The sequence below is a fragment of the Protopterus annectens genome, chromosome 8.part0, assembly GCF_019279795.1.
Source record: "Protopterus annectens isolate FY-2018-M chromosome 8.part0, PAN1.0, whole genome shotgun sequence".
Classification (NCBI taxonomy): Eukaryota; Metazoa; Chordata; order Ceratodontiformes; family Protopteridae; genus Protopterus; species Protopterus annectens.
Genome location: NC_056741.1, coordinates 1,207,981,845 through 1,207,997,983, shown reverse-complemented (window position 1 = coordinate 1,207,997,983; position 16,139 = coordinate 1,207,981,845). Strand labels below are relative to the sequence as shown.

At 38.2% G+C, this 16,139-nt stretch overlaps 1 protein-coding gene across 1 annotated transcript in view; it reads left to right on the top strand.

The window, feature by feature from the left end:
* Window positions 1–15,512, top strand: part of LOC122809312 (guanylate-binding protein 1-like) — a 176,096-nt gene extending 160,584 nt beyond the window's left edge. Inside the window, exons 10-11 of the mRNA XM_044080710.1 lie at window positions 9,548–9,741; window positions 14,717–15,512. Coding sequence (XP_043936645.1) covers window positions 9,548–9,741; window positions 14,717–14,881 — 359 coding nt within the window. The 3' untranslated portion in view covers window positions 14,882–15,512. The remainder of the gene's footprint in view (window positions 1–9,547; window positions 9,742–14,716) is intronic.
* Window positions 15,513–16,139: the final 627 nt, after the last annotated feature.

The window sequence follows — 16,139 nt, the reverse complement described above, 5'->3', positions numbered from 1 at the left end:
TTGGCTATATCTACAGCATTTGTATATGTGTTGTCCTTGACCACCAGTTCTGAGCAGATCTGGGTGCTTCCCTTGAGATTGCAGACATATGTGAAGAAGGCCTAATGATTGTGTTTAGTATATGTGGCCAGTTTGGACTTGAAGTTTGCTTTGGAGGATTTCACTAGTGCTCTTATTGCTTGTTCAGGTTAAGGGGAGATTGCTTCCAATTAGGCACCTGCTCTTTCTTGGTCATGGACAACATTTTTTTCCTTTTATTATAGAGTTTATTTGTTGTAGATGTCCACCAGACAGGTTTACTCTTCCTTGAGGAGGAGGATTTTGTCCTGTCTGGTATTCCTGATTCCATACAACTATATAAGTGGTCATATAGTACTTTGGTGTAGGTTTGGACATATGTGCCAGTTCCTGTCGGGGGGGGGGGGCTGTGAAGCTGTTTATACCTTCCCTCAGGAGGTTGTAATCAGCTTTGGAGAAGTTTTTTGTTTGTAGCTGGGGGGGGGGGGTTTGGGGAGATGGTGACTTTGAAAGTGACTGCTTTGTGGACCACGGATGATGACACTGTAGGGATGCTGCAGTGGTTACTCATGTTGGTTAATACCAAGTCCAGGATATTTTTACCTCTTGTGGGGGTCTCATCCAACTGGTCCAAGGCATTTGCATTGACAAAATCAAAATCAATAAATCTCTGGGCATTTATGTTTTGGCATTAGTATTTCTCACCAAGGATTAGGGTAAAGTGTTGAATCTTGATAGATTCAAAGAGGTCCAGATAGGTAGAGTTGGCATCTTGAGACAGAGTTGGAGGCCTATTGCTTGCTATGATTTCAATATGGGTTTTGTCAATTGTTAACTGCACCTGGAGTATTTCCTGTGCACCATACTGATTGACTACCCTAGAGGTGGTATGTGTTTTATATATATTACAACTCTACCTCCTTTTGTTTTGTTGCCCACAGTTTGGGGTCTGAATGAGTGATAGGATAAGTAACCTGGTATAGCTGGGGTGGTCTCCTCAGCTTTGAACTAGATTTCTGTGACTGCACAACTGTCAGCTTCTTCTGGGGTTAAGAATGCTTGCAATGAGTGCAGCTTCATGTTTAGACTCCTAGCATTTAGCAGCATTACCTTTAATTTACGTTTTGATGGCATTTTCATGTTGATAGTTTTGACCTCATGGCATTGCCTAAAAAAGGCACTATGGGGAGGCAGGAGCCTGAAGCCCAAGGGGGACAGATGCAGGTCATCTCTGGCAAAGCATCGTGGTTTGTCAATCATATCATTCCAGGCTGTCGGGTACGGGATCCCCTTGGAATGACACCAGAAACTAAGCCAGTTGTTAAAGTCAATAATTTTCTGTTTGTATCGAGGCATCATTCTGGGTGATGGCAGAATGCTGCTTAAGGCTAGGGACATAGCTGTCTAGGACACATAGTCATTGAGTTTGATCATGTCTCTCTTCATATAGTCCAGGGAGGTATGTCTCAAGTCATTCACTCCAACATGGACTATGACAGAGTCATGACAGTACCCATTTAGAGACTTGAGTGCACTGATGATATGGTGGATTCTGGCATCCGACAAGCAGCTAACTGTGACTTTCTCCTTATCCAGCCTGGTGAGGGCCACATCTGTTTGTCTCACAATGGAGTCTCCTATGATTAATATGTTGGGTTTATGTTTAGGCTTTAGTGGCTGTAAGACAAAGGTGTGTGGACTATGTGTGGTGTGGTGGGCAGTGAAGGTAGCATGCATTTATGCCTGAGAGGTCTCTTTTGTTTGCGTATGCTTTTGTTGAGGACCTCTGCATATGTGGAAGTATGTTGTGTAGGTGTGGGTGGTGTTTGAGGTGTGGTGCTCATGTTGCCAACCTTCTCAGTGCCAGATAACTGGTTTGTGGGGGCAGAGAGCAATAACACTAAGTGGTTGATGTAATTGCATCTCTCACAAGTTGCATTCCTAGGTGGTAGTAGTAGAGGGTTGTCCGTGTACATGAGGCAGTTGCTGCACTGTCTCAGGACACCCATATCAACCAGACTGGCAGGAGAGAATGTAAGAAATTGTCTATCCATATTTGTCAGAAACTGAAAGAACTAAGAGGGTAAAGGGAGGAAGGTCTAAGAGTAGTACTACTACATGATAACAAGTGCTACTAAGGGAATACCTCAAAAATGGTTAAAAACCATGCATCTGAAGCTCTGAATACAGCAGACCTGTATCTAGACTATGCTATTCAATTTTAAGGTTATGAACACAGTAAAAAAACACACAATGAAGCACAGATTAACCACTTGTAGTCAAAAGAACAGAGCTTGCAGTATGAAAAAAATGCAGTTAAACAGCAACAAAATGCAGTAAAATGCAGTTAAACAGTAATGAATTGCAGTAGATAGCAATGAAATATAGATAATCAGTAGATTGCTTTAAAACAGTAGCTCACATTCACAACAGTAACAGACAGCACTCAGTAGAATACTGTTATCAATTTAATGAGTTTACCAACAAGCAGTAATAAATATGGCAAACTAAATGCATTTGAACTTTTAAGCACAAGCAGAAAAATAAAGTAGGTAGAGGTACAGTTTTTTTTTTTTTTTTTTTTTTTTTTTTTTTTTTTTTAGTAGAAAGTGAAGAGACAGAGGATAATAAGATAATTCCAGCTGAGAAAGTTCTCACTATAAACAGTAGAATGAGCTGATATAATGTGACTGGGGGAAGTGTCCAGTATCAACTGTATACTGGAGGTGGGCAACTCAAAACCACCAAGCTTCAAGACCACAACAGCAGCTGGGCTGGTGGGTAGGACCTAAAAAACTGGTTGCACAGATTAAACAGGTATGCAGTAAAACAGAAGTGCAGAAAACAATTGAAAATAAGCAATTATCTTTTTCCAATATCACAGCAGAGCAAATGGCAGAAAACCTATTTCACTGCAGCTTTGAACAGCTTGAGCAAACAAGTACAAACTAGTTTAAAACACTGGCTATTAAAGGCAGAGAAACAGAAACCAGCGAAAGTATCCAATCAAAATAATACTGTTGCAGGATGCTTCTAGCTAGATCAAACCAGACTGATTCTCTCTCTCTCCCACAAAGAAACAGCAAGTCCTCTCTAGACAAAAGATGTTACTACAAGTTCCAAATGTCACAAACAGTAACAGATATTCAGGTATAACATACAACAAAAAAGAGACTAAAAAAGAGTTGCATAGATTAAACAGATATGCAGTAAAACAGAAGTGCAGAAAACAGTTGAAAATAAGCACTTATCTTTGTCTAGAATCACAGCAGAGCAAATGGCAGAAGACCTATCTCACTGCAGCTTTGAACAGCTTGAGCAAACAAGTACAGACTGATTTAAAACATTGGCTATTAAAGGTAGAGAAACAGAAACCAACCAAATTATTCAATCAAAATAACAGTGTTGCAGGAATGCTTTTAGCTAGATCAAAGCAGACTGATTCTCTCTCCCACAAAGAAACAGCTAGGCCTCTCTAGACAAAATATTTCACTACAAGCTCCAAAGGTCACAAACAGTATTCATCTCTAACAGACAATAGAAAGAAGACTAAAAAATAGTTGCACAGATTAAACAGATATGCAGTAAAACAGAAGTGCAGAAAACAGTTAAAAATAAGCACTTATCTTTTCCCAATATCACAGCAGAGTAAGGAATGTTCTCTTTTAATAAAATAATGTGTCCATTTTGATTTACAAAACCTTTTTAAATGATTCCACTTATTGCATTTATGGCATTGCTGACCAAAAGCTAAGCACTTTTCTCTTGTAGACTCATGAGTTCCACCACAATTACAACAGTTGACAATAAAACTGGGTAGGGGCCCATTCTTTGAGTTTGCTGACTCACTCTTGTACTTCACTAAGACTCTGTGCATTCAGGAACTTAATAGAAAGCTGTGTGGTTTCCCAGGAACTGTTGCAGGTTTCACAGTTGCTGCCATATGCTTGTGTCTGTTTCTTTTAACCATGTGCTGCATACTATCAATATTGGCCTCAGAAGTTACTGAAAGCATGCATTCTCATTTGTAACATGTTTGTGTGCTTTTCTGTAAGCTCATATATCTGATAAATCTCAATGGCCTTAGTCAAAGTTAAATCACTGTCACAAAACAAAATCTTTCTCACAACATCATCTTTAATACCAGACACAAGTCTGTCTTTTATCAGCTCATCCCTTAAATCACCAAATCTGAATGTTTTAGCTTTAGTTCTCAAATAAATTATATATGCTGCAAAAGTTTCCCCAGGCTTTTGATCTCTTGTGTAAAATAAGTGCCTTTCCATTGGAATATTTGTTTGGGGGTTACATGTTTCTCTAAATTTATGTTTTAAGCACTTGGTGTCTTCCCTTGATTCAGCCAGTACAACTATATGATGGTTTCCCCCTCTTCTGCAAAAATAGCAGGTGCATACACAAATTAACACTCTTTCTGTGGCTTCTGAACCAGCTAAATTAAGCAGAATAAATGTCTTTGTATGGACATCTTTATCAGAAAATACAGCTTGTATGAAAATATTGTAATCTTGCTCAAACACTCACCAATTCTCTGCAGTATTATTATCAAATACAAGTGGGACAGGTTTTTGAAATCCATCTGCCATGCCAACAAAGTATGCCCCAAGCACACTGAAAATATGGCCCTTGAAATTATATACGAGCATGCACATACAGCCAGTACTTGTAATAACATTCAAATGCAAAATAAACTCTTTGAAATACTGTACTTTCCGAAATATGCTTTGAAATGGCTGTACTTTGTGAAATATCTGTACTGTAATACTTCACAAACATGCAAATACTTCATACACTTTGGATATTTTGAATAGCTTTAATTAATGTGAAAAAGTAGCTCATAGAGAAAAAAAATGCAGTTGTTTTGCTTATTTTATACATTTTCTGCAATTCGGACTTCATTTCAAACATTTTCTATAATTATTTGAATATTTTCATCAATATGTTGCAGTTTCAGACATTTTATTTAACTAGAAATTTGTTTAGAGTGCCCTGAGTGATTAGTTTTATATTTTGCGAATAAGAAATCATTTAAGTAAGCTTTGATACCTGCAATTTATTTCTGACCTGTTTTTGCGAGTTATATGTGCAGTAGGGATGATCCATTTATCTATATTCCTCCACCATTAACTGAGTGCCTTTGGTCCTGTATCTGGATTTGAATCACAATCCCATTCTGATAAAATGTCACTCATTTTGCTTCACAAGTGAAGATGAACAGGCAGGGTAGTTCATTTATATGCTTTATTATGTAGAAATGCATCACAGTGCAAAATATACAAAGCAAACAGAACACAGCTATGGATAAAGTGCCCTTGATAGTTCTAACAAAAAGTCATTAATTTCGGTCACTGAAAGGGCAGTCGCTAGTTCTTACTGTGTCCTAGTTGCTTCATCCATAAGCCCTCTCTCAACAGTGCAAAATATAAATGAAAAGATTAAGTGACAGACTACACAGACATGCCTGCTTACATCTGAACAGCTTACTACAAAATGACAGTCAGGCTTGCACATATTCAGTAATTATACACTTGTGCAGTATTTATACACTTGTGCAAGCTCTTAGAAAGCTTCTTAAAGGTATACATACATATTGATCTACAAAATGTAAAGCAAAATAATGCCTTTACTGCCTGTAAGATACTAGCAACATTATTTTCACAGTCACCATTTTTTAATTTTCACTAACTGACTACTGAGGATTATAATGTTTCCCCATAAAAACAATTTTGTAAAAATAAGCCTGAAGATGGTATTTGATAATCTGGGCTACTATCACTGTTATACGTTCTGTTTGCAATGTTCACAATTGCATTGCGTAAACATTATTATTGTATGTCTGCAACAGTCAAAATTACATTAATTAAAGGCAATATTTGTACCCAGCAAACAACATTCCATCAGCTCATTTCCTTTATAATTAAAAGTGCTTCGGCAGTGCTGATGACTATAAACTGAGAGCGATCACTGAATCCCAAATGATGTTGGCATCTTACAGACAGGTCTCAAAATGACAAATGACTGGTGCCAAAACCATGGTCTCAGACTAAATGTTAAAAAATGCATAATTATACCCTTTGGTAAGTCAGATATCCCTGTAAATTATAATACTGATAGCACACCCCTAAAAGTTGACCCAGTGGTGAAGGACCTAGGAACACAGATGGATAGTAACCAAAATTTGACCAGCAGGTAGCTACAGTAGTGAGGAAATCCTTCTATGTGGCTCAACTTGTAAGTAAAGGCATGGCATCAAGATCAAAGGAAGTCATGGTGCCACTGTACCTGGCCCTATTCAGGCCGATAATCAAGTACAGTGCTTCCTTCTGCATGTCCCTAACCAGGCACTTACACCAACTGGAGCACCCCCAGAGATTTTGCACTAATAAAATACAAAGTGTAAGACATATGTCTTGTGCAGCCCGACTAAAGGCCCTAGCCCAATACTCTGTCTCGTATTGTTTATTGAGAAAGGACTTATGCCTAACCTACAATGCATTTTCTGATCCAGTCCTGATAAAAATGTTACATATTTGCAAAAAATTATGCAAGGGTAATGTGTTCTATGGAACTGAACCTTATTTGTGACTCTAGCGAAACTTCTTGGAGAGACAGATTCGTATCTCAAAGGCTAACTTGTCTATGGAATAAACATCCCATTTTTGTAAAACAAAGCACATCCCTCACTCTCTTCAAAAAGAATTTGGATAAATGGATGGAAAACCATAAATTCACTCCTGGGTATTGTCCATGCCCCTTATGGATAGAGCCAGTCTGTAAAATGACTCATGGCTCCTACACACAAAAACCCACTACCCTGACTACCCCATCCCGTATCTGGGAAATTAAAATATAATTTTGTCATATCTGCATATTATTGGCTAGGCATCTAAAGGCTGTTGTTCCATTAGCCTAATCACCTATGAATCTACGGTTCTATAATTAACAGAAGTAAAATGTCAGTTGAATGCAATGACTTTGTTCTAGCATTCACATGCTTTACTTGTAGTACATCTAATTTGTGAAATAAAACAGTTGAATACAGTGACTCTGTTTTACATTCAAATTTGCATTATTGGTGCAGTACACTGCATAACACAAATTTTTGTTGCACAATATTTTTTTTGTACTTACATGGAATGCAAACTATTACTAGGGTAGTTGCAGGAACCTAGCCAAAATTAAATTAAAAATAGCACATATCACAGGAGAGGCATTTTGTAGAGTGTAAAGCAGTCTGGGAAGGGAGAAAGTCAATTTTAAAAATGAGAAGAGGGCATGCAGTACATTTTTCCCCCTGGCTTGCATGTTGGAGAGGGATGTGCTGTGCAAAACAATCAGTGGACTTTGATAACAGGTCAGTGTTTAAAGAGTGTCTGTACTGCCAGACTTGCAATACGTAATGCACGTAACTCAGCAGACTTTTCTCAGGAGTGTTTACCAAAGTGAGATTTTAATACTGCGAGAGTAAAACTGTTGTAAAAAAAACCCTGTACAAACATGTTAATAGCTGCAAAGAGACAGCTATACCTAGCGGGAATAAGCACAGAACAAACTCAGAAAACAAGCCATACTGGTGGAATCAAAACATCAGTAGGTTGTATAACAAAAGGAAGAAAATCATGGCAAAAATTAGGAAGTGCAATGCCCAGCAAGGTAAAAACTCTCTCATCAATCTAAACCAGCAATTTGGAGGAACTGATCAAGTCTACCAAAGGCAATTTTGAGGTACATATATCCTCCCAGGCCAAGGACAACCACAAGACATTCTTCAGCTATGTCTGCAACCTCAAATGCAATACATAATAATGTGCTGAACTAATTGTAAATGGAGCCACTTATACTAAGTGAGAAGTTATAGCAAATTTACTGACTGACAAATTTAGCTCCAATTTTAACCCCACTTCCACCCCAGACACCTCTTCAGGAAATCTCCTGAACCATAACTCCCACAGCTATCACTAAGGAACAGATCCTCAGTGCACTCTCCAAGGCTAAGAACACTGCATTGATGTGCCCTGCTAATCTCCCAGGATGCTTCCTTAGCATGAAACATGACCCATTAGGACCACTCAAATCACTATTTAACCATAGCTTCCAGACAGACTTCATGCTAAGCAATTGTTATCCCTCTGAACAAGGTTGGGCTATCTACAGACTTAGGTAACTACAGACCCACAAGTCTTGACTAGTCTCATATGCAAAGCCATGGAATGTATTATCACTGAAATGATAAACAATGGCATAGGAAACCTTCAGACCCTGGCTCCAGTCCACTTTGTTTTCTGTCAAGTGCAAGGCATGCCTATTCAACATTTGTCACCTGCTGGATAGCCAGCTAGCTCAAAGATAGAACTCAAGATGGGGGAGTCTACCCTCACAAAAAGCTGAGGCAGTAGCAGAAACCAATAAGCCTCAGTGCTGAAGTCACCCCTTTTTGGCATCTACTTCTTTGAAGACCAGGACAGCTTCAAGGGAATCTGGCTGACCAAGTTTTCAGATGATTGCAAATTAGGCGCAGTCTATCAACCAAGAAGACCTGACTCAGCCCAATAACTGGCTGTACTCTTATCAAAGGAATAAGAAGCAGAATCCAGTTAATCTTCCTGGCTTGCTTTTTGCTTTGTAAACTTTGTTTTTATTTCATCTTTTGCCTGTTCTGCAGCCAACAATGTCATTTCTCCTTCAGGAAAAAAAAATGTCGACAGTTGGATATAGCAACATAAATTTCACCTTTGTCTTTTAACATCATATAATTGCAAGAATAATCTCACTCCTTTCTATCTGGTGTACAGAGAATAAATCATTTTCCAAAAACACTCTGGTATCACAAGTTAATAATACTTCACACTTATGCCACAGTTTTGCCAGGAGCAACCCTTTCCACTGATATGACTGCATCTTTACTTCTACAGTCTAGCTTCTTTTTCATGTTCAAATTTGGTGCCTACACAGTATGCCTTTTCAGTTAATTAATCTTGCTGGGGAATACCATCCAGTTGCCCACCTTCATAAAATTAATGTACTTTAATAAAGGCAAACCACAGTCCATTGATAAAGGCTTTTGGGAGGAATACAGTCTGTGGACTGTGGTTTGACTTTATTAAAGTCTTTTTCCTCTCACACTAAGTGCTGGCTGTTTTTTTTTTTTTTTTGGTGCTTTATAGATTGGCTTTACACCAAAACAAGTCTTTTGGAATCCGGCTCTATATCAGTAGGAACCACTGCTGATCATTTTATTTACAGAATCAGAGGGTAATTAGGAACAGAAAGACACACTATACCACCAGGGAATGCTCATGATTTTGACAGTTAAGAAGTTAGGGGCCTCCTTATAAGGGAAGTGTTGCTAAAATTTCAGGAATGCTTCTGGCTTGTTGGGTATCAACATTTCCTAGCAGAATGGTGACATTAAAACTACAGAAGCTCCCCTCCCACAAAAATATAATATTATGCAAATGTAATGTTATTTCAAAAGACTTGATTTATGCTTAATTTGTTTTCAACAATGAAGCTGAGAGAGCTAAAGCAGAGGCTGCAGCAATGGAGGTAAAGGTCATGCAAGAGTCACAAAAGGCACTGGAGCAGATGATAAAAGACCTGGAGAGGACCTATAAAGAAAATATGCGTCAGCTAAAGAAGAAGATGGAGGAGGACAGGGAAAAGCTACTGGAAGAAGTGCAGAAAGCCCTGGATCAGAAACTTAAGGTAGCCTGTCTCCTCTTGCAATTTTTATCTTTTGTTGTTTTGCTACTTTTATTGTAAGTATGATGTCATGCAAATATTCCAAAAGACAAAGTAGTATGTTTTCTGCCCACAGTGATGACACTAAAGTTGGGAATAAATTCAGTACATCTGAGGTCCAAGTGGTATTGGAAGATCCTCCATGTTTTAATGCAGCTTTCTTCCAAGTTGAGGTTCAGGCACCATCAGTGCAGGGAGCTTCCAAGTACATGTCTATAGCATGTTTGGTGGGGTATTTAACCAATGAAAGGCACTGCAACTCCTTGGGAGGCCAATCAGAGTAAGACAGAAATGGACTTCCCCACTGGCTAGTCAGCAGCCTGCATATTGCGGCCATGAGTCCCCAAGATGGCACACAGCCACATGATCCATTGCATGCTGGGATGTAGCTGACTGCCACTAGTATAGTAATCTTGGTTTAACTAAGAGTTGTTTAGAAAGGGTCCATCATTAAATAGATGTTAGAGTAAGCCAAATGAAAATGGTAGATATGGTACCATAAGGCATTCAATTAAAAGAAATGTTGGCAGGCTGTGTTGTAGGTTAGCAGTCAGTGGATGCCTTTAGCTTTCAGTATTAATCTAAATTATAATTAACACTTTGCTGTCCTCTACAGAATACTGTGACCACTGGAAGTCATCCATAGTATGTCCACAATCTAAAAATAAACCCTGAGATACACCACTCTCACAAACATCTCTTGGTTCAGACATAGTACCACAATAAGAACTTCAGAATTGTGAAGACAATAGTTCTGAAACCAGTTGCTGTAACTGTACATTTCAACAACAATCTCCACTGGAGGCCTCCAATTCACTGCACCTCACTACTGCCCCATTCATACCCAGTGTCAAAGAAGTGCGCATGTTTTTTTTTTTTCCTGAATTCTCACTGTACTGGTCAAACTGTTAAAATCTATAGCAAAATGTAGTTATTTTATTTAACATTTGTTTACCGGGAAAGTCTGACTTGGAACAAAGCCAATTTTCAGTGGAGGCCCAGGGAGAAACGTTCTAGATGCACTTAAACCAACACATCTACAGCCAATATCTAATCTAGAAAAATAACTCTTGAAGTTGTACATACAGCACTGTAGCAGGCATATGTGATTTTATAAAAAGAAGCTGTGAGGTACTCAGAAGTTATATATTATGCAGATTAGAGTTCAGTGTTATTAACGTACGACAAGTGTACTCAGGGCAGCTGAAAAATACTTATAACATCTGGTTTGTCTTCTTAGATTGTGCAGGTATTCACTGCCAGTCTTCAAATACTTACTTAGCCTTAAATGTGGAACAGTAAGCAACTTTAACTTAAAACCTCTTTATGTTCTGTACAAAAGTTATCAGAAGTTATGCACATACAAACAATTGCATATAAAAAATGCAGTAGCCTAAAATGGATGCATGTTAATTAGTTTACCACAATTAAATTTTGTTCCAGTTAAGCAAAATAAATAATGACATAAAATAGAAAAGTTCAGTAATCCGAATAATCAACTTAAATCATGTTTTTTCACAATAGAGCACCCTCTGTCCCCGCATTCTCATAACCTTGAAGCTGTGTAACATGTAGCAAGCAAACTCCAAGACTGAACAGTCTTGAGTATAATGAAATACTTTCTTAGCTCCAAGATTCAGTAATCTCCCAATTAGTGAATAAACTACATTTAATTAAATAAAACTCAATTTTATAAGTGACATGGAACTTAATTACAGGCAGACTAATATCAGGTCTTCCATAATGTGCATTTAATAAGAGCTCTACTGTTCTCATTATAATGTAATATTGTGACTCACTTAGGGGTAATACTTCACCATTCCCACACATAATGCTGCATTAGAAGTTTTAGAAGTAAATCGCAAATGTTAAGATGTTGTACAATCCAAGCACAGAACTGTGCTTTCCACCTAACATATTTTTGTATTTTTTAAACACATTCTGATCTAACCTATACTAAATTTTGTTAATCAAATTAAGAGTAACTGAATTATCTGACATGAAAAAAGTCATAAGGTTAACACATTGGTTCTACCAACTATTCCAAATGATGTGGCTTTTGAGTCCTAACTCTTTCCTTTTCAGACCACTAATGTACCACATGATGTCATGGATGTCACTAGAAACCAAAATCCCCAGTAGTTTGTTTTCATAAACAATGTTCTCCATGTTTCCCCTCATACACTTATATTCCTCCCTTATTCACTCATCTTCCACCATGCACTCCATCTGTAGATCTCACATCTTCCCCCACCTATCCAAAACCACTAAATATCTACTTACTATCTACCATCAGTCTTACTCCAGACTTTTTCTACCTTTATGCCCATCTCCATCCATACCTATATAACTCTAATTGTTTACACTAACACCTATGTATCACTCTTGTTGTTTTTGTCCACTGAAATCAATACTTACAGATTAAGAAAGGCAAACTGCATAGAAATTATTAAGTGAGATTTGTATTCACCTACACTTAAGCTACTACTTATGACAACTAATATGTTGAATTTTTAAAATCTGTAACATTTGACACTCATTTCAAAATTGTAAACTTTGGGCCTCCATTGAAAAGGTTTTTTTTTCCTAGCTGGATTTTCCTGGTAAACAAAATAAAATAAAATAAATAATTTTCAAATCACCCCCCTTTAATGCTAAGACTCTGAAATGTTTTACCATTGTTCTTAGCATGGAAAGCAGTCTACTGTCCCATACATTCCGAATGACAGTAAGGTGCAGATTTCTTCGACAGAGCCATCTACAGCTGCTGATAAACCACCAAACCTTTAGATGAAAAACATAGACCCTGAAAGTACAAACATGTTTGGGAACTAACACAGCTGTGTCGATCACCAAGATAGGCTTGTGCCTTTTACTGAGTTTATTGAGTGATATGGTGTAAACAAAGATGACTGTAAATGTAAATGGTCTCATATCAACCAATTACAGCCCCAAGTTCAGTGTCTGGAGCAGGCTGAGAGCAAAACATTGTTAATAGAGTCTCTCCAGGGAGATGATTGTGGCACCTACTATTAATAACTCAAAACTGTGAAGATGGGATCCCAATGCTTCTTAACAGCAAATTACTGAAGTTGTTTTGAACTTAATATACTTATTATTCTAAAACTAACAGCCTACAACATAGCAAGCTTATGACTGCCTTCTTAAACAGTGGCCATGAAATCCCTGTATAGACAATCGGGATAAGCCTGTCAGTTGGTGCCCCTTGCACTAACTACAAGTTTGCAAATGCACATCTGAAACACTAATTTTTGAGAATTTCCTTTAATTTTGTAATTTGCAGGTAACATAAAGTTTGCTTTGTTATTCTGAGTCCTCCTAACATAGAATACTTGGCTTTCTATTGACCTTTATCCCTTAACACATCTACAAAACAAAGGTAACCAATGGATAGTGCAACTATCTGGTTTAATCAAGTACCTCATAGCTGTAGACAAGAAATTCCCTGAATGAATACTGTCTAACCAGAATGGTGCTTAACAAAATCTTGAAGAACATTACATGCATTTTATGTAGTATGTCAGAAACTCTTAGTTTAGCCTGCCATTATGTATGGTTGGCTTTGTGGCACAGAGGGATGTACACAACCTGAGTTTGATTACAGAACTTGATCCCTAGTAGCCAGCTGGGTGTATAGTGAACAGTGGCATTTTAAAGGGCATTCTAAAATGGCTTATCTTCTCCTACATCTGTCATCCGAAATATAATATGAAGTCTCTGAGGTACTCCACAGCCCATCACAAGGTACTGCTATAGAAAGTCTTTCTCTCATTGACTTAGTTGCACAGATGTATATGTAGAAAAGGTTTTCCTTGTCCATCACCCCTCCCCCCAATTCTTCAACTGAACCAGACTGGAATTTAGTTGATTATTACCCCTACTGAGGCAGACAGAAATTTAAGATCCAGCTGTGTTTGTGAACCAAGTGTCCCACTCAGTCCAGAAGTCTTCTTCTTTCGGCTTTTCACAGTTAGGGGTCGCCACAGTGGATCATCTGTCTGCTCATGATTGGCAGTGGAGTTTTACAGTGTCAAGTTGCCAGCCCAGCACCCAACCTTCCACAGAAGGCACATACATGCACACACTCACACCTAGGGCCAATTAGGAGTGTCCAATCCACCTACTGCATGTCTTTGGGATGTGGGAGGAAACCGGAGCACCCGGAGGAAACCCACGTGACCACAGGGAGGACATGCAGACTCCACACAGAAGGCACCCCAGCCGAGAATTGAACCGGAGAACCCCAGTCTAGAAGTAAACCTTCATAATCAGCCATCCCAACAAGCTTACCCATTACCACCTAAAAACATGTCGGCACTAATAATCATTAACCATCATATCCACTCTGGTCCATGTGCATGGCCTTCTCTATTAATGACCTCAAAAATCAGACAGAATCATTTTAACTATATTAATAGATGTTTCCTCTAAGCAACATATTTATGGGTTTCTATCACAAATGCAAGACTCAAGATTGCAAGTCCTGAAACCCTAAAAAATAAAGTATGATTCCATCACCTAAACAATGAATATCACAATTTGCTGCTGCAGCATCAAAGCATTTTTGCAAGGGTCTTCCCTCCTCCACACCTCATGACATGGGGTTCACCCTTCACAACTCTAAACTAAATACACTAACTCAGAGAATGATGTACCTCACAACATGGAGAATACTGTGACCTCAGACTTATATGTTCTCCCAAATCTATTATAACATCTTACCATTCTGATTATCAAAGTTACTTTCCTCAGTTTTGCTAGTTAGCATGCAGTAATTTACTGCTGGGATTGTACCATGACTTTTTAATCAAGAAAGAAATCTGCATTAGGAAAAAAATACTGTTTTTTTTCAGTTGTTTTTCTTTCAAGATGTACAAAACTTTGAACTCTATATAAACAGATATGTATGTTGTTTCAGGAACAGCAAGACTTATTACTGAACGAATTCCAGGAGAAAGCTGACAGACTGAACAGAGAAATTAATGAACTAAAACAAGAGCTAGAAGAGTGTTTAAAAAAAAGACGTAATATCACTGAAATTTTGCGAGATGCACTACTTCATATAAAAAGCTTATTTCATTGAACTTTGCCAGTGGTACAAACCTGTTGTTAATGACCAGGTCAAACAGAAGAATGAAAATAACACTGGTAATTTTTAGCTGGAAACACACCTTTTGCAAATATAAAACAAAATGGCAACCACCTTATTTCCGAAGGCCCAAACACTAATTCAGAGCACAGCAGTATTCTCAGTGCATGTGTGTATTGGGGGAAAGGGTAGGGTAAATTATCTGCACATTTTTATACTCAGTATCATTTCAATGTACCGGTATTGAGTCAACAGTAAAACTGCAGTGATATACAAGGAGCAGCAGAGAATCACACTATGATGAGGAAAAGGTCACCACTATTTTCACAATTCCAAATACAAGATACATTTACATTTAGAAAACCAATTCACAGCAGTATGTTTGCTCACCATTGCACAAGAATTTATGATCTTGCTACTGCAACATGCAGTAAGTAGCATCCCTTTTCGATCACCATCTGAATGGCACTATTACTTGGGTAGGTTCATATTACAGCACAGATTTAGCCCAGTACTGAAACATTGTGGAGTCTGCATGTCCTCCCTGCAGTCGAGTGGAATTCGAAAGACATGCGTGAATGGGCATGCCTTCACTGAAGGTTGGCATCGGACTGGCAACTCGGCACCATTAAAAAATAAATAAATAAATGTACTGCCAATCATTAGCGGACCGGAGTTCCACTGTGGTGACCCCTAACCAGGAAAAGCTGAAAAGACAAACAAACTGAAACATTTGGCTGTCAGTGCCCTCTTTTTGAGTTCGACATTCCCAGCACTGCTGGTCATATTGGTTGCTGTTTTTTCTGATCCAGCAGCCATGCCAGCTGTGCAGCAGTCAAAATCAGAGTAAAGTACAGCAGGAAATATCCCGTCCTGGTTTAATGGTGCAGGTCAGAAAATGCACAGCCATGTGCTTGCACTCAGGCTGACAAAAACAGATGTTCTGCCTGTTATCATCAGTCTGTTATTATGTTTGCTATATTATTTATATACCATTGGTAATAAGCTCTTAATGCAATTAGTAGTAGTATAATATTTGTTATTCTACTTGTCATGCTTGTTTTTTTTTAAATTCCATGTTTCTCACTGTTAGCTTAGCTAGAACATCTCTATTAACACCCCAATAAAACAGCTATATTCTCTATGCCTATAGTGTCCCACTAGTTAACAAAGACATTTTCACACATCTGAATGGTGCAAACTACCTGTTTACCCAGTCGTCCTCAACCATGGCCAGTAGATGCACCTTCTT